The sequence below is a fragment of the Rana temporaria genome, chromosome 1 (assembly GCF_905171775.1).
Source record: "Rana temporaria chromosome 1, aRanTem1.1, whole genome shotgun sequence".
Classification (NCBI taxonomy): Eukaryota; Metazoa; Chordata; class Amphibia; order Anura; family Ranidae; genus Rana; species Rana temporaria.
The window spans coordinates 277684044-277711814 of NC_053489.1; the positions used below are offsets into that span (position 1 = coordinate 277684044).

Genomic DNA, 27771 nt, shown 5'->3' on the forward strand with positions numbered 1-27771 from the left:
CGCCATTCTCCGTATAAGGCACAAAGATCAGAGGGAGGGTTTGTATGCTGCCATGTGCTGACGTCAGAAAAGGAAAATTATTGTAAGTATTTGATACAAGTTTCCATTTTCCTGACGCCAACATGGCAGCACACATATGAGAAATAATGAGCTTTTGAGAGGGAGGGTTTAATGCTGCAAACTTAGTCTTTATTTAATAATAGACATAGAAGCTTGGATAGTAATTTCCTCCCAAACTCTACTGTATTAAGAGCTGCTGGATGTACCCTGTAGCGTTTTAAGAATGTATGATGTGATGACCAGCTAGTCGCTTTGCAGACTGTCTCCAGAGACACTCCTGCCTGTGCCACCCAAGAAGAAGATGACATCACTCTGGTTGAGTGAGCTCTAACCACCTCTGGAGGATCCTTCCCGGCCGCTCAATATGCCCGGTGAATAGGTTTTTACTATCCAGGCCGAGATGGTTCTGGCCGAGGCCTCTTTACCTTTAAATTTTCCGGTAGGTATGATGAAAAGTCTGTCAGAACATCTGAATGTAGAAGTAGCCTGGAAACAGGCTTTGAGGACTTTTGGAATGTCCATTTCCCGCAGAGCAGCATCTGATTCCGCTGGGAAGGCTGGAAGCACCCATTCACTGGAGAGATGAAATATCAATGCCACTTGTAGGACAAAGTGATCCAATGGTCTCAGCATAACCCTGTCTGGGAAGAACATGGAGTACGATTTGGCTGACCCCAATTCTTGGAGTTCCGACACACTTCCCCTTGAAGTTATGGCTATTAGGAAAGCCGTTTTTAAGATGCTATCCCATAATGAACAGGTCTTCTGTCGGAGCACAAGGTGGGTTTTCTAGAAAATTGAAGACTACTGCCAGGTCCCATTAAGGAAACCTATTTCTCTTGGGAGGGTGTAGTCTAAGTACCGCTCTCATGAAGTGCTCCACCAGCAGGTTTGCTGCACCTATCTTTTGGGTACATTTTTAGATGCCTAAAATTTGCACCTTAAGCAAACTTAGGCTGAGCCCCAATCCAATCCGAATTGCATGAAAGACAGGATTTAAATTACCTTTGAGTCACTAGGGTCAAATGGACATCCAGCTGCAAAGCTCATGAACCTATTCCATATTCTGGAGTAGATGGCATTGGTTGACCCCTTTCTGGAACTCTGTAAAGTTTCAATAACCTCTGGAGAACATCCTAACTCTTGTAACCCCTGCCTTTCAATCTCCAAGCCGCTAAGGTCAGTCATGGATGTAGGATATCTCCTAGCAACTAGAGATAAGAAGTCACCAGCAGAGTGATCGGTGGGCACAGGCAGAGATCCATTGCCATAGAGAACCATGGTCTGCGAGGCCAGTAAGGTAATACTGGCAAGCTGCCTGAAGCCGTTGCTGCAAAGTAGCTTTCCTGGCAAAAGCCTCATACACACGATCGGACTTCAAACTTTTCCATGGATTTTTGTTTGAAGGGAGTTGGCCGGGCACACCCATAGCATACACACGGCAGGACTTTTCTGCAAATTTTCCCAAAACGTTCCCAACATCACGTGGTTTTTCTGCTCTTTGGTCAACTTCTGCTATTGTTGATTGATTTTAACATTGGTTCTGGGCATGTGTGTTTGTACTTTGGACAAAAGTCTGATGGATTTCTGTACACACGATAGGACTTTGCACCATCGGACTTTTGTTGCCGAAAAGTTTGACCGTTTGCAGAGTGAACGTTTGTCCGATGAAAACCGAAAAAGTTTGTCCGATGGAGCGTACACACGGTCGGATTATTTGGAAAACTTGCTCATTTTGAAGTTTGTTGGCAAAAAGTCCGACCGTGTGTACGAGGCTATAGAGTCATCTCCACATAACCAACATTGCCTTTTGGGCACTGAGCCCTTAGGAGAAGCCGTGTGATTTCTTTTAAGAGTACATTTGTGCCCTTTGTACTGGGGTCTGCCAAAACTCGAGGAGTCACTTTCTGCCCTGCAAAAGTCCTGAGGATCCAGAGGGCCTGTGGATGGACTTCCTAGAGCGGGAGTGCGAGCGGCCGGGGCTGCAATAGACAAGAAGGCACGCTCGTTCAGGCATAATGCACTCTTTTTCCTGCATCTTCTTACTTACCCAAAGTTGGCCCTTACCTGGTATTGTGGTGGTCTTTGTTATGTGGTGTTAGGCTCATGCTGGTGGAAGAACCGAAAGGTGCAAGGGGGACTGCATGGCAACAGAGCAAAATAAGGGACACAAGAGAGGGGGAAAAAAATATATATATAAATCCCTTTTTTTTGGGCAAAGAGAAGCAAATTTAAATAAAAGGGATCTGGGAAAACTAACCCCCCCCCCCAATAATACATTCTTCCATGCTCCCTCTCCCTTCTATCCCCATTACTAGAATAGCAAGACTTACATATCATTGACCATTCCTCAGAATGAGATGTCTCTGCATGCCTGAATCACAAAGACATCCATTACCTGACCATTTGTGCCCTTTAAATAGAGCACCTGAGAGAGAGCGGAACCCAGAGGGACTTTGACATAGTTAGTTGGCAGGTAAGAGCTTTATCCTGAGTGTAACGGCCTGTAAGAGTTGATCTTTGAGGACAAGAAGGAGAATGGGGGAGGTAGCTCTCAGTCAGACTTTTATAGAGCTAAACAGGTCCTGTGGGTGGATATAGGGGCGGAGCTATATCATATGTGTGCCGCCATGTTGGCGTCGGGAAATGTTATTATTTTAATAGGGGGCCGATTCATTTCTATACCCACTGTAGATTATGGTAGACCATGAGAGCTTTAGCATAGCATAGTCCAAAGCAAAAGATTTTTCAAGGGTGTTAATAATCTATAGTAAAGGCTGCTTGTGTTTTTCATTACACCTTTGTTAGATTTTGCAATTACAATTTAGCAGTTAAAAATAAGTGGCACCTATATGCACAGCTGTCTGCATATGCAAGTTATAAATGGACATGTGAAGGCCTCATTATAGGTCACCAGTAACATTTTCCCCACCAGCTTTACCACTCTTTTAGTTGAACATTTGACATAGTTCACAAATAAGTTTAATTTTATAACCAATTTTTTTAGCTCATTATCCTTTGCTCCGGCATGGTTTTGTTGAAAAGACAGCGTAATGCCTCGTACACACGACTGGTTTTCCCTGCCATGACAGTTTTTCGCCGTGTGTATGCTAAATTGCAATTTTCCCGGCAGGAAAACACGTTCTCCATTTTCCTGCCGCGATTCCCAGCGGTCTTTTTCCCAGCAGTTTCCCTATGGGAAACACTGCAATGGAGCATACACACGGCCGGGACCCCAGGCCAAAGCTCTCACCGCAGTTTTCCGGAAGGGAAAACCTCTGGTGTGTACACAGGGAAGGTTACCAAGCAGGTTCTCGGTTTCCCCCCCAGGATTCCCGGCAGACTTTTTACCGCCGGGAATCCCAGTCATGTGTACTAGGCATAAGGGTTCATTCATATCTCTGAGCTTTAGTGTGTTGCATTTGGTAAGGGTTTAAAAACAAAAAGTTGAACACCTGTCAATAGCAATGAACGATATCAAATATAAAATACATCCAAATGCACTCCTTGCAGGGTTGTGAATGTAGTTTAACCACTGGACCTTTGGAAGATTTTATATCCTTTATGACCAGGCCAATTTTTGCTATCTAGTACTGTGTTACCTCATCTGGCAATTGCTCAGTCATGCAGCACTGCATGCAAAAGAAATTGATCTTGTTTTCACACATATAGTTTTCTCTTGGTGGTATTTGATTATTCTGCATTTATTATTATATAAAACTAAAAAAAGACAGAAAATCTTGAATTAAAAAAAAAAAAATGTCTTCATAAAACTTAGGCCAAATGTATTATGCTACATGTCTTTGGTAAAACAAAATCCCAATAAGTGTATATTAATTGGTTTGTGCAAACGTTATAGCATCTACAAACTATGGAATATAGACACTATACTGTAATGGTGGTAATCAGGGATTACGTCTTTACCACCAAGATTGGGAGACCTGATGAACCATGTGGTTTGCATGCAGGGCAATAAGCTCCTGAATGTTTTACAATTTGTGTCTAAGTTCATGTCATCTTTATCTCATGTGTAGGTGAGGAAGAACCACGTGTTGGGGTATGTGCACAGACAGACATGACCTAAATGAACTCCACTTGGCTTTGTTTCTAAAGTCTAACTACCAAGAGCTTAATTGTACCTTTAGCTAAAGGTTAAATATTACCGTACAGTACAGAGTTGCAAATTCAGTGAAAAGCATAAAACGGAGTTCAAACATTCACAAAAACTGCTATCTAGGGGGAAAAAAACACATTTTTTTTTTTAGAGGTCTATGAGAACATGCTTGCTAAAGGAATATCTGTATAATTTGTAAAATGGAAATGAAAAAAAATTGGGTTATGAGTTTCCAAATATTTTGATGAATGTTCACTCAGCTCCTAGTTAGATAAGAGATTGATTTGATGTTGTGGATTAACCCCATCCCCTAGACCAGGGGCGCCCAACCTTTTGAAGAGCGAGGGCCACTTAAGCGGCTTAGTAGGCAGTCATGGGCCACAATAAGCGAAGCGGGTGAAAGACAGGCTCGTGTCCACGCTGCATATGGAAAGAGGACAGACACAGCCCACTCTACTCTAGATCCAATCAGCCCAGATGGAAGGGAAACTAGACCATTTACATCTGCCGCTCCATAGGGATGAATAGAGGGTCAGCAAATTTGTTTGATTGAGATTAGCAGATTTTTCAAAATCATGTCATGCACACAATCAACATTTTCAGGAGATTACGCTGTGATGGGCCTTCCAGATTTTGCAGTATCTTTGGCCAAAAATTCACCACGCAGAAAGTTTGCACACTATTTCTAAACCTTTCAATTTGATGGGCTTTGGTCACCCAGTGATTTCCATCATATGCCTATAAATTTCCTTTGGCATTTTAGAAATTTGTGATGGCTCATTGCTCAATGCTTGTAAATTCTGCCTTCTTCTCCGCCATGGTTCATTCAATTGCCTACAGCAATTGGGAAAATAGAGCTCTAATCCTCCAAATTTGCATAATATCATATGAAATGTCACTCTTTACAACTACAATAACAAAATTGATGTTACATGTTGGGAAATGGGTCGGGCCGAGAACTTTTCAATCCCCGCCTCATTACAGCCATTTTGTTGTAGCACATGTCTTGGAAATAAGCCAGCATGTAGGAGGGTAAACTTTGGGAGCATTTCAGCCAGGTTTAATAGGTGACAGAAAAGGCATACATTTGTATTAAACAATATTTTATATATGAAGCAGAGTATTTTAACTACTGAGACCCCCTGTCTGCATAAACCAGTTTATTTAAAAGTTGAACTTCACTTTTAAGAAAACTGTCAAAATACAGTGCCTTGAAAAAGTATTCATACCCCTTGACATTTTCCAAATTTTGGCATGTTACAACCAAAAACTTAAATGTATTGAGATTTTATGTAATCGACCAACACAAAGTCGCACATAATTGTGAAGTGGAAGAAAAATGATAAATGGTTTTCTATTTTTTTCCAAATAATTATCTGAAAAACATAGCGTGCATTTGTATTCAGCCCCCTTAAATTAATACTTTGTAGAACCACATTTCATGCAATTACAGCTGCAAGTCTTTTTGGGTATGTCTCTACCAAGTTTTTGCAGCATTTTAAGAAAAGTGCTTTTTTTTTTTTTGGAACGACTCTTGATAAAACACGGCTGCACGATTATGATCCTGAAACCAAAACAACAGTCCTCACAGTGATGGCACTCAGTATTCTCCAACTCAGACTTGCAGTTCCAGTGCGTTCTTTCCAGTTCCAGAAAAAAAAGTAGCGCATGCTGCATTTTTCTTTTACAGATCTGTACTGGAACGTGGTAAAACGCATAAATAATGCACCAGACCCCAGTAGTGTTTTTTTTCCACTGTACTGGGGTCCAGTGCGTTTTACTGTGTTTCAGTACAGTTCTGTGCAGGAAAAATGCAGCATGTGCATCTGGAATGCACCTGGAAGCACATAAAAAAACGCAAAGCATTAAAAAAGTGTCAAAAACGTACAGGAATGGATCTGGAGGATGTTTTTGTGGTGTGAACTAGCCCTTAGGGTTTCAGTGCATAGACCACCCACCCTATTCACAAAATCTTGCTCTGCACCATTTCCTAACCTTAAAAAGACATTGAAAGGACAGACATTTTCAACGGATTTAGAAGTCATAGCAGCAATAGAGCAGTTTTTTGCAGAGCAAAAATTTTCAGCCCTCCTCGTAAGTTGATATGTTCCTATCTATATGGGACCCCTTAGTGTGCAAACTTTGAGGTGCTCCTTTCTTCTTAGTAAATCAGCAGAAACTCTGCTTACTTCATCCAATCGTGTGCAAGCAAAAATGCTTTTTTTCCTTTTGTTCCTCGCATGTGATTGGGTACACTTTTCAAAGTGAAACTTTACCTCATTCACTAAGCTCTGGAACAACTGCACTTGCAGAGGGCAATTGCACTTTGCAAAGTGCACAGTTTATTTGTCTTTAGTAAATTAACCCCATTCTATCATTACAATATGCCATGGAGAGGGGGGGAAGGGTATGTTGATGCTATATGAATAAAATAAACCACACTTTCTTATATTAGAAAATAAAAGTAATATAATGTAATAGCACAGACAATAAGTTATATAAATACATTTATTTACAAGCCTTAACAAAAATATGTAATAAAACACTGTAATAAATATTTAAAAAAATACAAATTGCTTTCCAATCATGACTAGTTTAAAAATGTTTGCAAAAACATAAAAATAGCAAGTAGAAAAAAAAATCTAAAAGGTTTGCTGAAAACAATCACTTTGGCTTGTGTCACGTTTTTAAAAACAAATGCCATCAAGTATTCTTAATAACCCTATGACAATGCTACTTGAATCTAGACTCTGCATTCAAATTTCATTTCTTTTGCCAATTATACCATATCAGCTGTTGAAAATGGTAATTTTCTTCTTGGAGAGAATATTAACTGCTGTGGAGCAAATCTGGGAACGACTTCAGCATTTCAACAGGGCTCATTCATTTTTAAACAAGTTCAGCGCAAACATAAAAAAATAAACTTGATACGGTCAGTCAAGGTTCGTGGCTCAATCTAAACCACTGTGGCTGTTGCTGGTGGAGTGAAGGTTTTCTGGGATATCTGATTCTAGAACACTGGCATCAGAAAAAGGTGAACTTTTGTGACCATTTTGATGCCCAGCTTCCTCAGAACAAACCTTGTATGAGCCCACGGAAGGTTTTCTTTTTGAAGATTGCCTTCTATCCTTTCCGCTAGACGATTCTTTGGATTTTTTACTTGCACTACTTTTTCTACTTTTGCTGGAATCTGATGCTGAGCACTCGTTACCAGCTCCTTTCTTTTCCGACAGGAAGGCTCTTTTTAAACCATCTGTATTCTGCTGTTCAGAAGCCATCGTGCTGTTCTGCTGCGACTCCAAATCCTTTGTAGGAAGATCAAACGCTTTGCTCTTCAAGCTGCTGGCGTGAATTTCATCAGATTCACCAGAAGGAAGGAAGGCTGCTGCAGTCATGACACGGGGTTCTACGAATAGACTTGGGGGGGCACCTTCCTCATCCCTTTTCTAAGCCATGAAAGAAAAATTTGCAAAAAAAAAGAAAAAAGAAGAGCAACTTAAAAACCAAATCTGAAAAGCACAGTTTACATCTAACCCAGGCATAATATACTGTAAATCCATTACGATTTCAGAAAAGCAACTGTGTGAAAATAAAAATGTATACCGTTTTATGAGCCTCTCATTTATCCACACGTTGCACATATGGAGAATTTCAAAATACAAACTCTGCATGATCACACCTCCATAACATGTCTTAGCTGTTAATTGTGATAAAAGCAGACTCTGTCACAAAAAAGCTCCACTTATTTCCAAAGAACACCCAAGCCGTGCAAGACAAAGTAGTGTTTTTTCAACTTTGCTACTATGTTACAAAGTGACATTTCATTCATCTTTATTCACCACATCGGGTTGCACCATGCAGTGTACTGCGTTGCAACATGCTGCAATGAAAAAATGTATATCCTACATTTATTTTTAAGCAAACACCAGTGTAGCACAGTGGTGTAAAATTAACTCATAGGACTTGAACCAAATTGCCTTGTCTGTGCGTTAGGACTGCGTTGGGGAATGCTGTCCAGCACAGCCCAAATCTTATGGCGCAAACCTGCCCTAAAAACAGAGTATTACTGACCTTAATCCATTGTTCTACAATTTTCTTCCTAGCAGGTTCTGGTTGTAATGGCTGGTCCCCCGTTGTCAAGTCTCTGACCAGTGCTGTTACCATCCCTCTTAAAGTGATTGTAAAGTCTTGTTTTTTTCCTATAAAAAAAACAAACATATTATACTTACCTGCTCTGTTGCAGTGGATTTGCACAGAGCAGCCCGGATCTTCCTCTTCTTGGATCCCTCTTCGGTGCTCCTGGCCCCAACAAGCAGCTTGCTATGGGTGTACCCAAGTCAGTTCCCTGTGTCCATTCAGACACAGAGCCCTGACCCGGCCCTCTCTCTCCCCTGATTGGCTAGCTAAATTTGATTGACAGCAGCCATTGGCGACGCTGCTGTGTCTCAGCCAATCAGGAGGGAGAATCTCGAACGGCTAAGACACTCGTTGACCTCGCTGGAAAGAGGGACCTCCGGTAAGTGTTAAGGGGGCTGCAGCACACAGAAGGCTTTTTATCCTAATGCATTAAGATAAAAAAACGTTCTGCCTTTACAACTCCTTTAACGTCATTAGATACAAGGCAGGTCCAGCTGCCAATGGCTGGTCCTGCATTATGCATAATGATAAAGAGGGCCAACCCACATGTTGGCGTTGAGGAAAAGAAGGCTAGGGTGCTTGTTGTTGGAAGACTGCAAATTATGTTAAGTAATACTCAGTATCAGAGCATTCCATCAACAAAATAAACATTACATTCTTCATTTGCTAGGAGAATGATACCTTTTATCATTTTACCATCTTGGAGTTCAACTTTAGAAATAAAATATGCCGTTGGCTGCATACTGTGAAATGTCCAGATTGAATCCACCTACACTTGTCAAATTATACTTCGATACAAGTTAACACCTTTACTTGCTTTCTTGCAATGGCAAAGCATTTATCAAGATATACTGAATAAGTGTAAAGGTTCACTTACACTAGTACATGATAGGGGAAAGAATTAGACCGGGTTCACACTGGTGCGATGCGGGTACCACAGAGATTCCTGTGCAGGTTACCGCACCGCATCACAATCGCAGGCAGTTCACACTGCTCTCTGTAAAATGCTGTGGGTGTCAATATAAAGTTAATCGGTTCGCAGAGCGCGAATTGTGGAATCGGATCGCATGGGTCGGAACATCTATGTGATCCAATTCCAGGGCAGACCAAAAAAATACCCTGCACCATTTTGGTGTGAATGCAATGCAATTTCAGCCATACAAACTGTATGGCTGAATTTTCACTGCGCAGACATCGCATGTGATGTGTACAGGCTTGCGGTGCAAATCACATGCAATGTCTCACATGGCACCAGTGGGAACCCAGCTTTACGGTTTTATCTGAAATTAGGATCACATGTAGCCAGTTTAATCGCAGTAGGTCTAGCGTGGTTTTTTTTTTTTGAGGATTTCTAAAGCAGGATAATGGTAAGAGTAGTAAAAGAAATTATCAACCATCATCAATAAATATTCTAATCTGATTACCTGATCAGTTAAGAAGGTTTTTTGCAGGTCATTGTGGGTTTCAGAGGAGGGTGGTTGGGCTTTTCCAATTGTAGAAGACAGCTGTGGATCTCCTGGCAGGGCGAAGTCGGAATGTTCAATGCCTGCCATACTGGCAAGCTGACCTAAGCTGAAGAACAGAAATATGGATTTTTAGAATGCAGTGAGCAGAATTTTTTTGTTGATTCAGCAAAAAAAAACTAAAACATGTAAGCACAGTTCCATGCGTTTTTAGGCCTAGTACAAACCAGTGGAATTTCAAATGCAACTTGAGATGCATAGAATTGCGCGACAATGGAAATCACATTGCTTTCAATGGTGTCCATTCACATCAATGCAGCACAGCACGCCACAAGGTGAACTAACACTTTAACCACCTGACCTCCTTCATGACCAGTGCATTTTTTGCACTGCGCCACTTTAACTGGCAAATGCTCGGTCATGCAACACTGTACCCAAATTAAATTTATATCATTTTTTTTTTAAAGAAAAATTATAAAATTTAGGTCAAAATTTAATCAGCTGCATTTCATTGGTAAAAATAACCCAAATCTGTGAATATTATTTAGTCTGTGTGAACGTTATAGAGTCTACAAACTATGGTATAGATATACACTGTTTAAAAAAAATGAACGCAACACTTTTTAATCAGAGTATAGCATCAAGTCAATTAAACTCCTGGGATATTGATCTGGTCAGTTAAGTAGCAGAGGGGGTTGTTAATTAAATTAACACCAAAGCAGCTGAAACTGATTAACAGGTACACTAGATGGGCAACATTGAGACGACCTCCAAAACAGGAATGGTTTTACAGGTGAAGGCCACTGACTTTTTTTTTCCTACTCATCTTTTCTGACCTTTTTTCACTAGTTTTGCATTTGGCTAGGGTCAGCATCACTACTGGTACCACTGTGGTAATGATTAGGAATGGTGATAGTAAAAAAATAAAAAATAAATTGTATTTGTTATTTTTTTTTACATACTGTCATCATAGTGGTTTAGTGTCACCATAACAACACCGACTATTCTAACAGCAATTATTTGAACTGTCATAAATGGCTTTCATTAATGACTCATTGTTTACTATTGTGATGTCCAGGTACCATCAATCAGATCACACACAGTTGTAAACAATGATGTCATGAATGAGGTTTACTAGGCCACATGTGATCGCACAGCAATCACGTGGTATCTTGGCCGACCACAGCGGCCTGATACCGAACACCATTGCGTGCCCCAGTTGGCATGAGCAGGGCAACATACAGGTACTTTGTGGTGTCTACTCAAGCCTCCAGCAAGTAGTAAAATTACTGTTGGCTGGTTTGCCAAGTGGATAAGGACCAGTGTTGCCAAATGTAACCAATTTTCAGCTGTCTCTGGAGTTTGTAACCAACACCACTGTGTCCATAAAACGTTGTCGATGGTCTAGAGCAGTGGTTCTCAACCTGTTAGTGCCGTGACCCCTTGATAAAATTTCCCAAGTTGTGGGGACCCCTAACAGTAAAAATATTTTCCTAGCGTGGGTTGTCGGCGCCCAAGGATGTACCACTTTTTCTCTTTGTTCTCCTCTTTTTCCCCTTTTATCTTTCGCTGTCCTAATTTCTTGTTTATTTCCCCATCCCTCTCTATCCGTTGTTCTTGTTTTTTCTCTTATTCTTTCTGTCCCTTTTTCTTTCTTCCTCCCCCTCTTTTCCTCTCCCTTCCATGTATTCTCTATTTCAATTTCTTCTCTTACTCCTTGGTGGAGGGGGAATGGGATCAGTGGCAGTGCTGGGAGAAGTTCTGATCAGCCAACTTAGATGCTCTTGATCAAGGTCATCCGCTGATCTGAGAACTGTAGTGGGGACTTTTAATGGCAACTATAATCACAGGTAGTGTTACCCAGTGTGTCTCCAACTTTGTGGTGTCTCGTAGCAGTGACACCTATGCTGAAATCAGGAGATAGGGTCTCCTCCAGCCCCTCCCACCTCACAATCCTCACCAGTTAGCAGACCTCTAGTCTCTGCCCCCCAACCAATGCCGTGAACTGAATGGGACGGGCCAGCTGGGTGGCCACTGGCTCCAAAGACAGCCCTGCTGAGCAGCCGCAAGAAGGCTGGGAGAGTGGTGCGGGCTTCAGGAACAGCCCAGGATTTGGTGACCCCTGCCAAATCATCATTTGACCCCCGAGAGGGTCCCGACCCTCAGGTTGAGAACCACTGGTCTAGAGCTAGAGGTTGCAGATTACACAGAAAATATTCACTTTGTTGGTATGGTGTTTCCCTTACATATTGGGGTGTGTTCGTTCATTGCGGTGCTATTCATTTTGAATGACACCCCAAAGCCCCCAACAGCGCACCTGCACTGCAATGCACCTCATCAATGAGGCGTGCTGCAAAAAATGCAGCAATCCCTATTTTTCCATTGCAGCTTGTTCATTTGGAATGGGCCGACATTAGTCACATTATAGCACAATTCAATGCACATAAATGTGTGGTCTGTGGTGGAGGGTGTTTTGGGGTAAATGGACCCTTAGCATTCAAACAGACATTAAATGTTTGAATAAGGTTAAACATATGGGGAAGTTTAGGAATGCTTGTTTTTTTTTTGTTTTTTTTTAGTGCAGAAAAACATGCAGTGAAGAACAATGAGGGTGCATTTTACTTCAGTCCAAAGAGATTGCATTTTCAGGGTTATTTCCACATTAGGCATAACAGCCAATTGTCTATAAATGATCTTGGATTAGTAGCATGTTCCACTAGACACATTAAATATTCATTTAAACAGATTACACAGAAGACCTGATATGCACTGTAAACTGGCTACAGCACTGCTATCCAACAGAGCTAACAATTACCATCATTAGTTGCAGACATAAACAAAGTATCAGGCTGAGTTATTACTCATGAAGTTACTGCAGCCAAGCCCTACCTGGCAGACAGCTCCCTAGCAAACATAATAGTCCATTTATGTTGTATGTTTTTCAATGTTTTATATATTTTTCAAAATGTGCTTTAACAAAATGGTGATTTTATAAACAGCAGCAGGTATGCAGAACCACATAACAGTGTGGAATGTATTCAGCAGGGGGGCATAAATGTATAGGACAGGGTACATTAAACAAATTTGTTAGCCTCTTCAACATGCTTGTATAAAAGCAGTACAGCAAACGAGACCACCATTCTAAAACAATATCTACTGTATATCACCTTTTTTTCATAGCAATATCAAAACTGTATATTCATGTTGATGCATCATTTGTCAAATCATGATGGCATCACTCTCTCCAAGTCTCCTGAAGTCAGTCCCCCAAGATTCTCAACTTCAGCAACTACATAGGCATGTCAGACGGACAACAATTCTATTCAGGACAGGCTCGGTTAACAAGTGTAGCTACTGTATATGATAAAATAGGATTTAAAATTCAACAAATGTGGGCGTTTTGTGAAAACAACTTTATTGCGATCACACATGCAGCGATGCGGCCTTTAATAGTGCATACGTATCCTAGCAGATATTGTATCTGTATGCATACAATGGTGGCAGTAGTTGGTACAACAGTCCATTATTAGTGGTCTAAGGCACCTTTCACACTTGTACAACCTGAAACGAACTCTAATGCCGCGTACACACCATCACTTTATGTGGTGAAAAAAAACGACACTTTCTGTGAAGTAAAAAATGACGTTTTTGAAACTTCAATTTTCAAAGACGAAGTTGCCTACACACCATCGTTTTCTCACAATGATCTTGCAAAGTGAGGTTACGTTCCACCACGTTTTACCATTGAAGCTCGCTTCATAAGTAGCTTCTGGGCATGCGTGGATGAAAAAACGTCTTAGAAAACGACGTTTTTTGCTACACACGGTCAATTTCTGTGAAGTAAAAAGTGCACTTTTGAAAAACGACACATAAAATTGAAGCATGCTTCAATTTTTTTTGGTCGTTTTTTACAAGACATAAAACGACGTTTCCCCCCACACACAGTCAATTAAAGTGACATTTTTAAAAACGTCATTTTTTTTCATCACATAAAGTGATGGTGTGTACGCGGCATAAGACTTGAAGCAATGCCTGTGTAATCTTGAGGTCTATGGACCTCAAGTTGCATCAAAGTTGGACCAAAATAGTGCAGATGAATATGAATGGTACTCATTGGAGATCATGGGATGCGACTTTGCAGTGACAAGTCACGCAAGTCTGAAATGGGCCTTAAATGAAGCAAGGTAATCTGCACACATAATGGTAGACACCCTTATTCTTGTACATCAAATCTAGTGCATCAACTTTCCAGAGTGAAATAATCAAAAGTACCGGTAATTCAATTTAGTCCAACTGATGCCTGGGTTATAAAGCACATCATACAATTACCCTGCATCTTTCAAAAGATCCAAGAAAGCGTGGAATTTACTGAAGGATTTTTCTATGCTGTCAAGAACTCCTTCATCCTCCAAAAGCACAGATGTTACCGTTCGCGTTTCAAGTGTTTCCGAAAGACTGTGATTGATTTGCCTTAATCGAGTATTTTCAACTTCCAGCTGAAAGAAAAACATAAACCAAGAGTTAGAAGCCAATATTTTTTTTCTCATAAGTTGTTATGGATTATAAGGCATTTACTCCTTCTGAAACTCTGATGCCGTGTACACACGATCATTTTTCGGCATTAAAAAAATTCGAGCATGCTGCATTTTTTAACGACGTTTTAAACAATGTCGTTTTTCGGGTTCTAAAAAATGATCGTGTGCGAGCTAAAAACGACGTTAAAAACCCGCGCATGCTCAGAAGCAAGTTATGAGACGGGAGCGGTCGTTCTGGTAAAACTACCATTCGTAGTGGATTAAGCACATTCATCACGCTGTAACAGACAGAAAAGCACGAATCGTCTTTTACCAACACGGAATCGGCTAAAGCAGCCCCAAGGGTGGCGTCATCCGCATGGAAGTTCCCCTTTAGAGTGCTGTCGTACGTCACCACGCTTTGCTAGAGCATTTTTTTAAAACGATGGTGTGTGGGCAACATCGTTTTAATGATGAAGTTGGAAAAACTTCGTTTTTTCTAAATGCCGAAAAACATAATTTTTTTCATGTCGAAAAATGATCGTGTGTACGCGGCATTATGCCCCGTACACACGTGCAGGATTTCAGACGGAAAAAAGTTCCAGTCGGAAATCCAGAGGGGAAAGCCGAGAACCTGCTCGGTTTAATCTTTCCCCTACACACGGTCGGTTTTCCCGACAGGAAAACTGCGATGGAGCTTTGGTCGGGAATCCCGGCCGTGTGTATGCTCCATCGCAGTTTTCCCATAGGAAAACTGCCAAAACCTGCCGGGCAAAAGTCCGCCGGTTTTCCCAGTGGGAAAAAAGAAAACTGGTTCTCTTTTTTTTGTCCGGCGGTTTTTGGGCAGTGTTCCTGTCATACACACAGCTGGGATTCCCGGCCAAAAGCTCTCCTCACAGTTTTTCCTTCGGGAAAACTGATCGTGTGTACGAGGCATTCGTTTTTGGGGTGTATCAGAACCTCTGTGTTAGACTTCGAACATGCATGCAGCAATTAAAAAAAATAAGAGAAAAATTGTAATTCCTTATCTCAGTGAGTCTTCAACCTTCAGGCTGGGTTCACACTTGTACGGAAAACGCTGACATTGGGAGCTCATGCCGCATGACATCTATAAATCAATGTTTCCCTATAAGAGCCATCTTAACTGTTCCAACACAAGTCGGTCTGACTTTGAAAATGCTCCCTGCACTACTGTGGTCCGACCTTGATCCTGCTTCAGCCCATTGAACATCACTGAAGTCGGATCGTCATCTTAACTGATGCGACTTGTGCTCTGATGATCTTGAAGGGGAACCCCACGCCAAATTAATAAAAAAAAAAAATGGCATGGGTTCACCCTCCAAGAGCATACCAGGCACTTCGTTCTGGTATGGGGTTTAAGGAAAACCCCCACACAAAAAAAACAGCGTGGGGATCCCCCCCAAAATCTATATCCGACCCTTACCTGAACACGCAGCTCGGTGGGTCAGGTAAGGTGGTGGGGACGAGCAAACGACCCCCCCCCCCTCCTGAACCATATCAGGCCACATGCCCTCAACATGGGGGGGGTGGGTGCATCCGGTTCTTCTCTGCTGATGTCTTCTAGCCCTCTCTGGTTCTTCTCCCCTTGTCCTCTATCTTTTGCCTAATGCCAGGTGCGCAGTGTGCCACTACTTATACTGACATGGGGGGGCACCAGGTGACATAATTCGGAGGCCCATCACCCTATGATGTCACTGTCCACCATGCCCACCCAGGCGGTGATGTCATAAGGGGACCAGTCCTCCGGATGACGTCACCTGGTGACCCCGCCCCATGCCAATATGAGTAGTGGCACACCGCGCACCCAGCATTAGAGCAGGAGAGAGCGTTGAGTCAACATCGGGGAAAAAACAGAAGCAGAAGACAGCAGACAGAGGGAGAAGAACCGGAGAGGGCTAGAAGACATCAGCGGAGAAGAACTGGAGAGGGGAAAACAACCAGCAGAGGCAAAAGGCATCAGCGGAGGAGGGACAAAAAAGTCAGAGAGAGGAGAAAAAAAAAATCGGAAAAGATGTCAGAGCTGCCTTAATAAATTACTTTAAAAAAACCTGTGTACTGCGTTTTATTTTTTACACTTTTTTTTTTTAGGTGAATGGGTAGGGGCCCCCAGATCCCGGCCCCTGACTCATTCACATAGGGTCAGGGGCCGGGATATGGGAGCCCCCCTTGTTAAAATGGGCTTCCAGATTCCGATAAGCCCCCAGCCCCCGACAACCAACGGCCAGGGTTGTTGGGAAAAGGCCCTTGTCCTCATCAACATTGGGGGGGAAGGTGCTTTGGGGCATGTGGCCTTGTACAGTTCAGGAGGGGGGGCGCTCACTCGTCTCCACCCCCTCTTTCCTTAGCTGCCGAGCTGCGTGCTCGGATAAGGGTTTGGTATGGATTTTGGGGGGTTCCCCTTAAAATCGCTACCAGACCTAATTTGCCATGGAGTTCCCCCTAAAGATTCATACCCGACACAAAGTGCCTGGAATTGTCGGGATCAAAGTCAGATCCCCATTCATTGAAGTCATACTTCAAGTCGGAGGGCAAAGTCAGGTGCACAGTCGTACGACTGTCTTGTCATACCAGTGTGAACCAGGCCTCATTCTTAAAATATTAGCAGTAGAAATACTCAAGCTGATCATTATCTTTCACACACCAGCAATAAGACAAATATTCAGGTAAGGCCGGGTTCACACGGGTATGACACGATTGTCATCCTACTTTGCCCTGGGACATCGGTCCTACTTCCAACCGACTTGAATGAACAGGATACGATTTTTCTCCGACTTTAGGACAGTCTGACTTGTCCTTTGACCAATCAAAACAATCCCAGTGTGACATAAATTTATTTTCCTGCTGCTGTAATCACCATGTCGGATGTTACAAGTCAGATGGTTAGAACGAGTAGGATTTGACTTTGATCCGACTTTAATTATATTGAATGGGCTGAAAACTGACCAAAGTTGAACCAAAGTAGTGCAGGAACCTTTTCTAAAGTCGGACTGACTTGTCTCGGACAAGTTAAGACGGCTCTCATAGGGAACCATTGATTTGTACACGTCATGCGACATGTGCTCCCAAAGTCAAAGCGTATGTTGTACCAGTGTGAACCGGGTAAGAATTATTTTTTCATCACATGACCCTGCTTTAAACTTCTCCACAACTTTATCCTTGACCTCTATGTTGTGTTCCTTGGCCTTCATGATGCGGTGTATTCACTAACAAACCTCTGAGGGCTTCACAGAACAACTGTATTTATACTGAGATTAAATTACACACAGGTGGACTCTATTTACTAATTAAGTGACTTCAGAAGGCAATTGACTCCACTAGATTTTAGTTAGGGGTATCAGAGTAAAAGGGGGCTAAATACAAATGCATGCATATATTCATTTGAAAAAACTTTTGAAAACCCATTTATAATTTTCCTTTCACTTCACAATTATGTGCCACTTTGTGTTTGTCTATCACATAAAGTCACAATAAAATACATTTATATTTTTGGTTAGAACATGACAAAATGTGGAACATTTCAAGGGGTATGACTACTTTTCAAGGCACTGAATGTAACTGTTCACACTGCCGGTGTGCTGCACTTTGAAAAGTTCTACATGCTGGATCTTTAGTGAAGTTTTTCAAAAGCACACCTTCCAACATAAGTTAATGAGAACGCATTAGTGTGAAAGGACCCTAAGGTAATGGAAAAGTGAATGTTTTGAATTGTCACTAAAACAGACATGGGAACACTCCCAAAGGGGACAATTATTCCTGTGACAACCAAGAAAAGATTCCCCCTTACTTTGGAGAGATTATCTCCCACTTTCGGTTGCATCTCAACTGACAAAGTAAAAGAAAATCAACCCAGTGGGACACAGGAATTGTGAAAAAAATAAAAACAAATGCACATATTTTTGCAGGAAAAAAAACAGGCGCCTGCATAGCATTGCACCTGTAATCAGCAGAATGTGGGTACAATGTCAGGCTCCTGCAGACAAGCCCTCTAGCTTTCTGCCCATACCTTTGTATCAGTTTGAATGCTGTAGGGCTTGTGAATGAATTATGAGCATGCTCATCTTCATCCTCCCAGTTCATTGAGCTGCATTGGCAGACAAGATTTGTAGTTTTCGCATTCACAGATCCCTGTAAATGAATGACGCAGCTGTGCATGAGAGCCCCACAGACAGAGCCCCTGTTGTGCAGTTTTAAAAATGCGATAGCGGGTGCAGGGAGAAGATCCCCACCCACTTTTAGAGGGAGGGGTTCTGGCAGCTGAAACGGTGTAAATAGGAGCATATTATGTTATATGTTACACCCTAAATAGGGATGTAATATGCTCCTAAAAAAGGTGAGCTTATTCTTTAAACCCGTAATAAGAATAATTTTATATAGGATAGTCATTTTTATGATTTGTGAACCTGAGCTAAATATGAAACCGGCTGTCTTAAACTCGCAAAAGAAATCTCCATACAGAGAGTAACTGTAATCTTTGCTATCCACCAAGGTTTCTCTAGTCACCCTCGTATCTGCTGTTAAAAAACTGCTGTGCTGGTACAAATTTCGCAGAAAGCAGCAAAAAAGCCACATTGTAAGTGAAGGCAAATGCAACAAAGCCAGAATATTTTTATGTAAAAATGAGGACTATTATTACTAATGATAATAATAATACATAGCAATACTGCTACTATTTTACCTCCATTATCCGGTCATCAGCTCTTAACCTTGTTTTTCTTTCTTCTTCTAGTCTTAGCTGGCATTCCTCCAATGCAACCTTGTTAACAAAAGAAAGACACCTTTTAAAATACTGAATGAATCCATAAATTAACAAAAACAAAAGTAAAAGTAGATGTCAAAGTTGCAGCCACTCCAAAGAAAGGGTCTGTGGCCTCGTACACACGTCCGAGGAACTCGACGGGCAAAACTCATCGATTTACTCGTAGAGTTCTGTGTGAAGCCGCCGAGGTTCTCGGCGAGCCAACTTTCCTCATTGAGCAACGAGGAAATAGAGAACATGTTCTCTATTTGGCTCGACGAGGAACTCGTCGGCTTCCTCGGCCAAAAGTGTACACACGCCGGGTTTCTCGGCAGAATTCAGCTCCGATCGAGTTTCTGGCTGGATTCTGCCGAGAAACTCGGTCATGTGTACGGGGCCTGACACTCTCAAAAACACAATGTGTGGTTGGTATACACTAGTCCTATACAGCAAAGGGCACTTTTTTTTTAGCAAGTTATCATGAAGCTAGGAGTATGCCAAGTACTCCAGACCTCATCCAGCTTTTCAAAATTCATCATTAAAAGTAATGATCTGAAAAAACAAAGAATTTAATTATGTATAGTTTGGCAACTTTTCCCTATCGTGGTTAAAACAACAACAAAAAGATGGGCAACTAGGGAGCACTGGCATGCAGGTGAACAATAAGATTAGCAAGAGAACAATATATGCAAAAATAGAATATTTGTACTCACCATATTTTCTTGGAGACCACTGAGAAACACATCTCCTTAACCTTAGCATTATATTTCTGCCTACAGAGGGTACTGTACAAAAAATCCTATTTTTTTTTCTCGTCCATAAAAGGACACAGGAAGTCCCTCGACTTCGGGACATCCAAAAGCAGTTTAACTGAGAAGATGGGCAATACAGCAAACACACAAAGCAGGCACAAGAAAGCAGGAGAGATTTGAGAACAGTCTGCAGCTCAAAGAGCCACCTGAAGGACCCTATGCCCCAAGCTGGCTTCAGATGAGTCTGCAATGTCCACTTTGCAGAACCTGGTAAACAGTTGCTTGATGCTGAAAAGCCCAAAAAGCACTCATCGATCTAGTAGATTGTGCCCTGCCAGGGAGGGGTGGAAAAAATAAACTGATGCACCTTATGGGGACCATCTTGGATTAAATAAAAGGGAATCGGTCATTCTGAAAGATACACATCGGTATGAAAGTAATGAAAAATGGGACCATAAGAAATGACAACACCACCAAAGCTCTTTTTGCTTTCATGCGTTAGAGTAAAAAAAAAAAAAACACACACGTATAAATATGTAGACACGTGAAGCATAATACATAACTCATGTCAAAGCTCTAAAACAGTCTTAACGCATATTCTTTCCTACTGGAGCTGTATGTTATAACGATCACTATATTTATAAAGCTTCAACAAATCATGATATTTTAAAGTATATTAAGTTTGCTTGCATGAGAAAGGTGAACTGGGAAGCCTGTATTTAGCACTCTACATGTTTCTTAGACCAAAGGTCTATTTCTTCAGGAGATAACAGTAGGCATATCTGAAATTCCACCGCTATATACATATGCATAACAGAGTCAAGTGCAACAAAGTACACAATTATCACAAAACCATAATAAAGATACTTATAGAGACTATCACAATACATTAATTTTAACTTCTTTAAAATGTAAAATTATTACACTTTGTTCCAAAAAATCTGGAGGTGGGCTGAAGGGGATCAAGGGGAAGCCATATTCCATGACCAATGCTTACATTTGGGTATAACAATGCAAAGATGAACTCAAATTAGGTCTGTAATATATTTTTCCCTATTTCATTTAAGCAATGCCTACTAAATAGAAATAAACACTGGAATTCCCCAACACATCAAAAAGGAGGCCTTAGTATGGATCCACACTTCTAGGCCCGGATTCACAAAAGAGTTACGACGGCGTATCTCCAGATACGTCGTCGTAACTCTGAGTGTGAGACGTCGCATCTCTGCGCCTGATTCATAGAATCAGATGCGCCTCACTGTTGCCTAGATACGAGCGGCGTAAGTCTCTTACGCCGTCGTATCTTGGGGTGCATATTTACGCTGGCCGCTAGGGGCGCTTCCGTATATTTCCGCATTGAATATGCAAATGAGCTAGATACGCCGATTCACTAACGTACGTGCGCCCGGCGTATCAAGATACATTGTTTACGCAAGGCGGCTGACCGGCGTAAAGTTACCCCTCATAAAGCAGGGGTAAGTCATGTTAGGTATGGACGTCGGTAACGTACGAACAGCGTCGTATTTTACGTTTTTTGCGTAAGTCGTCCGTGAATGGGGCTGGGCGTAGGTTACATTCACGTTGACTAAGCATGGAGCGGGCGTAATTTACTTTGAAAATGCGACGTGATACTGAGCATGCGCACGCATGCGCCGTTCGTTCGGCCATGCATCTACATGGGCTCAAGCTTAATTTAAATACAACACGCCCACGACCTGCCTACTTTGAAATACGCGCGCTTACGCCGGCCCATTTACGCTATGCCGCCGTAACTTAGGACGCAAGTGCTTTGTGAATACAGCACTTGCCTCTCTAAGTTGCGGCGGCGTAGCGTAAATAAGATACGCTACACCCGCACATAGTTACGCCGCCCTACGTGAATCTGGGCCCTAGTGTTTAATGATGTAAGTAATGCAGGTATAAATATAAACCTACAAAACATTATTAATGATACACATGTATAACTATAACTTAAAAATTATAAGGCTAATCCAAAAATAGCACAAAGAGGTAAGAACGTTTACCCATGAACATTGTAGTGTGAGAATGCAATGAAGTGCTGTGCTCCAAGAGCACAGTGCAGGCTTAAAGTGGTTGTTAACCCACATTTCATAGTTTATACAATCCTCCTGGTCTCCGGAGGATATGTCCCCCTGTGTGTGTGTTTTATTAAAATAAGTCGTCCTTTACCTTATCTCAGAGCACCTATCACGTGACCCGGCGGCTCTCTCCTCTCCCTGTCTGACAGATGCAGCTAGTGGGCAAGATTCCACCGCTGAAGTCAGTCTGGAGGGGAGGAGGAGAGAGTCGGCGGGTCACATGAGCGGCGATCGGCCCTCTGAGATAAGGTAAAGGACGTCTTACAGTAGGTGCACGCGATATTGTGTCAATCTCACTCCCTTTCTCGGCGAGATTGAGCACCTACGAGCCCCATCGCGGGAGCCAGCGCCGAGCTGGCTTGCCGCGATGGAGACAGAGCCGTCATAGAAGCGACGGGAGATCCGACTTGGATTCCCGCCAATTCTACACGTGTGCGGCGTTTGTTATGAATCCTGAGGGGGAAGTCCCCGCCGGATTTTAAATAAAAATTCGGCATGGGTTCCCCCTCAGGAGCATACCGGGCCCTTAGGTCTGTAATGGGTTGTAAGGAGAGCCCCCCTACGCCGAAAAAACGGCGTAGGGGGTCCCCCTACAATCCATACCAGACCCGTATCCAAAGCACGCTACCCGGCCGGCCAGGAAAGGAGTGGGGACGAGCGAGCGCCCCCCCCCCTTCCTGAGCCGTACCAGGCTGCATGCCCTCAACATGGGGGGGTTGGGTGCTCTGGGGCAGGGGGGCGCACTGCGGGGCCCCCCCACCCCAGAGCACCCTGTCCCCATGTTGATGAGGACAGGGCCCCTTCCCGACAACCCTGGCCGTTGGTTGTCGGGGTATGCGGGCGGGAGGCTTATCGGAATCTGGGAGCCCCCTTTAATAAGGGGGCCCCCAGATACCGGCCCCCCACCCTAAGTGAATGGATATGGGGTACATCGTACCCCTACCCATTCACCTGGAGGAAAAATGTTAAAGTCAATTAACACAACACAAGAGTTTTTAAAATAATTTATTAGTCTGCTCCGGAGGCCGCCCCCTGTCTTCTTTAGCTCTGTTTACCAGGGGGGGCTTCTTCTTTGACGTCTTCGGGTGGGGGGGGGCGCTCTTCGCCGCCGTCCGGTTCTCTTCCACCACTTCCCCACCACCATTTCCCCACCACTCTCTGAAGAATTTAGCCCCAGAAATTTCCAAATGTCCTCTTTGGTCACTGGTCCCCACTTTCTGCTTCTTGAAAACCTCTGATGCGTAGCAGCTTGTTGCTCCTGGTACCGTTTACTATTTTTTCAATAACCTCATTTGTCAAAAATAGTTAGAGGTATGACAAGGGGTTGTCATCTTCAACATCCACTTTGATACCAGGTGCTTCAGTAAATGGGAATCATGGGGGCGCTGCGTGATTCGTACCGCAGTCAATAGTGCACCGAGTCCGCACATCACTGAGGTCAGTCGCAAGATCGTCGCTGAAATAACATTCTGTGTCTGATGACGAATTTCCCCACGAATCGCAATCACTCAATTCTGCAAGTGATTCTGTATCGCTATTTCCCAGCAGGTTATAAACCGCTTTTGGAGGTAGAGGCACGCTTTTTTTATGCCATGGTCGTTCTCCAGTTTCCAGGCAGAAAGTTACAGTAAAACTGCAGGCAAGGGCACTGGACAAAGCACTGGGGGCAAACTAAGGTCAAATTATTTTATACAGTATTGTAATCCAATAAGATTACAATGTATTGTGACTTATACTTTTTGAATTTGCCACCAGTTCCAACCCCCTGCGTCGCGATGCTCGCAGGGAAGGGAAGCGATACTCACAGAGCATCGGGCGTAAGATCCGGCCGCGGTACACAGCGGGAGTGTATCGCGGGATCCCAGGGACAAGGTAAGTCACCTCTTCCAGGATCCAGCGAAGCAATCCCAAGTGTCGCTTGGGGTTACTGAATGTTACAGAGTTTTCACCCGGGGCCACACTCGGGAATACCACCAAGGAGGTTAACGTCCTGGATGAGGTCAAAGGCAGTAAATGTCTTGAGCAGGAAATCTTGGACCTCAACACTACCTCATCATAATGCAAAATGAGAAATGGCTCCCCCAGGCATAACCCACACCCTGCTCCAGCAGCTTCAGTTCGTAACAAGCAGTACAAACCAAGGAGGGGTGGGTGCTGTGTCCGTCTTATGAACTCAGAGAAATGGATTTTACGGTGAGTACAAAAATCCTTTTTTCTCTTTCGTTAATAGACGGACACAGCCTCCATTGACCTTAGGGACGTCCCCAAGCAGTGTCAAAAAACGAGGGGTGGGAAAGATAACACAGCAAACAACAGGTTACACCCCAAACAAAACCGGAGTTACTCAACGGAGGAACTCCAACCTTAAACTGCCGCCTGTAACACCCTGCGGCCGAATGAGGCATCAGAAGATGCACTCACATCCACCTTATAAAACTTTGAAAAAGTGTGGACCGACGACCAGGTCGCAGCCTTACACACCTGTAACACAGAGGCTTGGTGTCGGAAAGCCCAGGAGGCTCCAATCGCCCTGGTCGAATGCGCCGTGACCCGAAAGGGAGGCGCCCGCCCCTTCAGGGCGTAGGCCTGAAGCACAACCTGTCGGATCCACCTGGAAATGGTGGCCGACGAGACTGCCAGGCCCTTACTGGGACCGGACACAGACACGAACAGCGAGTCCGACTTCCGGAACGGAGCTGTCGCCGACAAGTAAACTCGAAGGGCCCGAACCACATCTAGAGAATGTAAAACGGCTTCCTTCGGGTTCTTCGGCTGAGGACATAATGATGGAACAACAATGTCCTCGTTAATGTGAAAGGCCGAAACGACCTTCGGAAGAAAAGGTTGCGGGCGCAGCACCGCCTTATCCTGATGGATGACCAAGTAGGGGGCCTTGCAAGACAGGGCCGCCAGTTTAGACACTCGTCTGATAGAGGTAATAGCTACCAGAAAGACCACCTTCTGCGACAAAGTCAGCAAGGGGATCTCCCGAATGTCCTCAAAGGGGGCACGCTGAAGCGCCGAGAGGACCAAGTTCAAGTCCCAAGAAGGTAGCGGAGGGCGCACCGGGGGGGCCACATGCCTGACCCCCTGCACAAACGTGCGAACCAAAGAGTGCGCTGCCACGGGACGCTGAAAATAAACAGCCAGAGCAGAAATCTGACTCTTGATCGTGCTCAAGGCAAGAGCCTGGTCCACTCCCCGCTGTAGGAACAGCAGGATCCAGGACACCACGTAAGTACGGGGGTGCCACTTCATCTCCTCACACATAGAGATGTATGCTTTCCATGTACGATGGTAAATTTTTCGAGAAGTGGACTTCCGTGCACGCATCATGGTAGAGATTACCGGGCCCGACAGGCCCCGGTCCTTCAGTACCTGGTTCTCAACAGCCACGCCGTTAAAGCCAGTGACCGTAAAGCAGGATGGAAGATCGGGCCCTGAGACAGGAGATCTTCCCTCAGAGGCAGGCGCCAGGGGGCGTCTGCCACTAGACGTACCAGGTCCGCGTACCAAGAGCGACGCGGCCAATCTGGGGCAATCAGGATCGTTGGAATCCCTTCGGCTTCCACCCTGGGCAGCAGGCGGGGTAGGAGCCTTAGAGGAGGGAAGGCGTAAATCAGGTGATATTGACCCCAGGGAGCCACCAACGCGTCCGACGCGTCTGCCCACGGGTCCCTTGACCTGGCCACAAACCGTGGCACCTTCCGATTGAGACGGGACGCCAGAAGGTCTACGTCTGGAGTGCCCCATTTTTGGCACAGGATCTGAAACACCTCCGGGTGGAGAGACCACTCCCCTTGATCCAGAGTCGTGCGACTCAGGAAGTCGGCTTGCCAATTCAGAACTCCCGGAATGTATACCGCCGACAGGGCCGGAACGGACCTTTCGGCCCACCGAAGTATGTGAGCGACCTCCGTCGCCACGGCCGAGCTCCTTGTGCCGCCCTGATGATTGACGTACGCCACGGCCGTGGCGTTGTCGGACTGGATCCTGACAGGACGGCCCTGCAGCTCCAGGGACCACCTGACAAGGCACAGCTTGATCGCTCGGAGCTCCAGGATATTGATCGGCAGGCGGGACTCCTCCTGAGTCCAGCGCCCCTGGGCTGACTGGGTGCCCCAGACGCCCCCCCAGCCGAAGAGGCTGGCATCCGTCGTGACCACTGTCCAGCAGCACGGAAGAAAAGACTTCCCGGACCGAAGCACCGGAGACGTCAGCCACCATGCCAGGGAAGACTTGGCCAGATGGCTCAACCGAATCTGGCGATCCAGAGAAGATGGGACCCTGTCCCATGGTGACAGAATCTCCTTCTGTAGTACCCTGGTGTGGAATTGGGCATACGGAACCGCCTCGAAGGAGGCCACCATCAGACCCAGAACCCGCATACAGAAGTGAAGAGACGACCACTTCTGGGTCGACAACTGTCTCACTGCAGATTGCAGGGTCCGCAGTTTTTCCAATGGGAGGAACACTTTTGCCTCCCCCGAATCCAAAACCATCCCCAGGTGTTCCAGCCTCTGGGACGGAACCAACACTGATTTTTTGAGATTCAGAAGCCAGCCGAACTCCTGCAGAGTCCGACACGTGATGGACACGTCCTCCTCTAACTCTGAGCCTGAAGAAGCTCTCAGGAGAAGGTCGTCCAGGTATCCCACGATAGCGATCCCTCGCTGCCTTAGCAAGGCCAGGATCGGGGCGAGCACCTTGGTGAACACCCGTGGTGCCGACGCCAGCCCGAACGGGAGGGCCACGAATTGATAGTGGTCCTCCCCGATCGCAAAGCGCAGATACCTTTGGTGGCTTGTGCAAACGGGGACATGCAGGTATGCGTCCATGATGTCCAAGGACGCCATGAAGTCCCCCTGGTGGAGGGCCGCTATGATAGAACGGACCGACTCCATCCTGAATCGCTGCACCTTGACAAAGGAGTTGAGGGCCTTTATGTCCAGGACAGGGCGAACCCCTCCCTTCTTGGGGACCACGAACAGATTGGAGTAGAACCAACGAAACCGTTCCAGCGAGGGAACCGGCACAACCACCCCCCTGTCCAGAAGATCCTGGACAGCCCCGGACAGGGCTAGCCGACGACCTGGAGGAAGCTGGAGGTTGGATGGAAAAAATCTGTTTGGGGGACAAGAGAGGAACTCTATCTTGTACCCTGAGGCGACCACCTCGCAAACCCAACGGTCGGTCAGAAGAGAATTCCACCGATCCGCGAAGTCGTGAAGCCGTCCCCCCACCCGAGACCCGGGCGGGGGCAGACCTTCATGCGGAAGCAGGCTTGTCCGCAGGCTTGTTTGGTTTGTTAAACCAGGGGCGCTTACGCCCGGCAGCAGGGGCTTTTGAACCTTGCGGACCTTTTCCAGCCGCGCTGGGCGCACGAAAAAACCACTTAGGGGTAGTAAAAGTAGGACCTTGCTTGCGGCGAGGTTCCTTACCCTTCCCCGACTGAGGGAGCAAGGTGCTCTTACCTCCAGTGGCATCCTTAATAATGTCATCCAGGGATGCCCCAAAGAGCCGTCCGCCCTTAAAGGGCAAATCCACCAAGGCCTTTTTCGAGGACTGGTCAGCCGACCAGCACTTCAGCCATATAAGGCGGCGCAGAACCACTGCGTAGACAGAAGCCCTGGAAAGCAAAGGAATCGAATCCATAGCCGCCTCACAGAGAAACTTCTGACCCTGAATCAACTGCTCAGCCAGGTCCCTAGAGGACTCGGAAGCACCTTGGACCTCCAGATCCTGCAGCAGGAGCTTCGCCCTTTCAGTTAGCGTCTGAGCAACCAGGGCTCCGGCCAGAGCCGGCCTTACCGCCGAACCCACCACCGAGAACAGGGAGCGGGCCACGGCCTCCACTCTCCTATCAGCGGGGTCCT

The 27771-nt window shown here is 44.8% G+C and overlaps 1 protein-coding gene across 1 annotated transcript in view; it reads right to left on the reverse strand.

Annotated features, from left to right (window-relative positions):
• Positions 1 to 6705: 6705 nt before the first annotated feature.
• The window catches only part of CEP78 (centrosomal protein 78), a 94135-nt gene continuing 73069 nt past the window's right edge, over positions 6706 to 27771 (reverse strand). Inside the window, exons 13-16 of the mRNA XM_040355839.1 lie at positions 18985 to 19062; positions 14104 to 14270; positions 9736 to 9883; positions 6706 to 7620 (exon numbers count right to left, since the gene is read on the reverse strand). Of these exons, the coding sequence (XP_040211773.1) occupies positions 7126 to 7620; positions 9736 to 9883; positions 14104 to 14270; positions 18985 to 19062 (888 nt within the window). The 3' untranslated portion in view covers positions 6706 to 7125. The remainder of the gene's footprint in view (positions 7621 to 9735; positions 9884 to 14103; positions 14271 to 18984; positions 19063 to 27771) is intronic.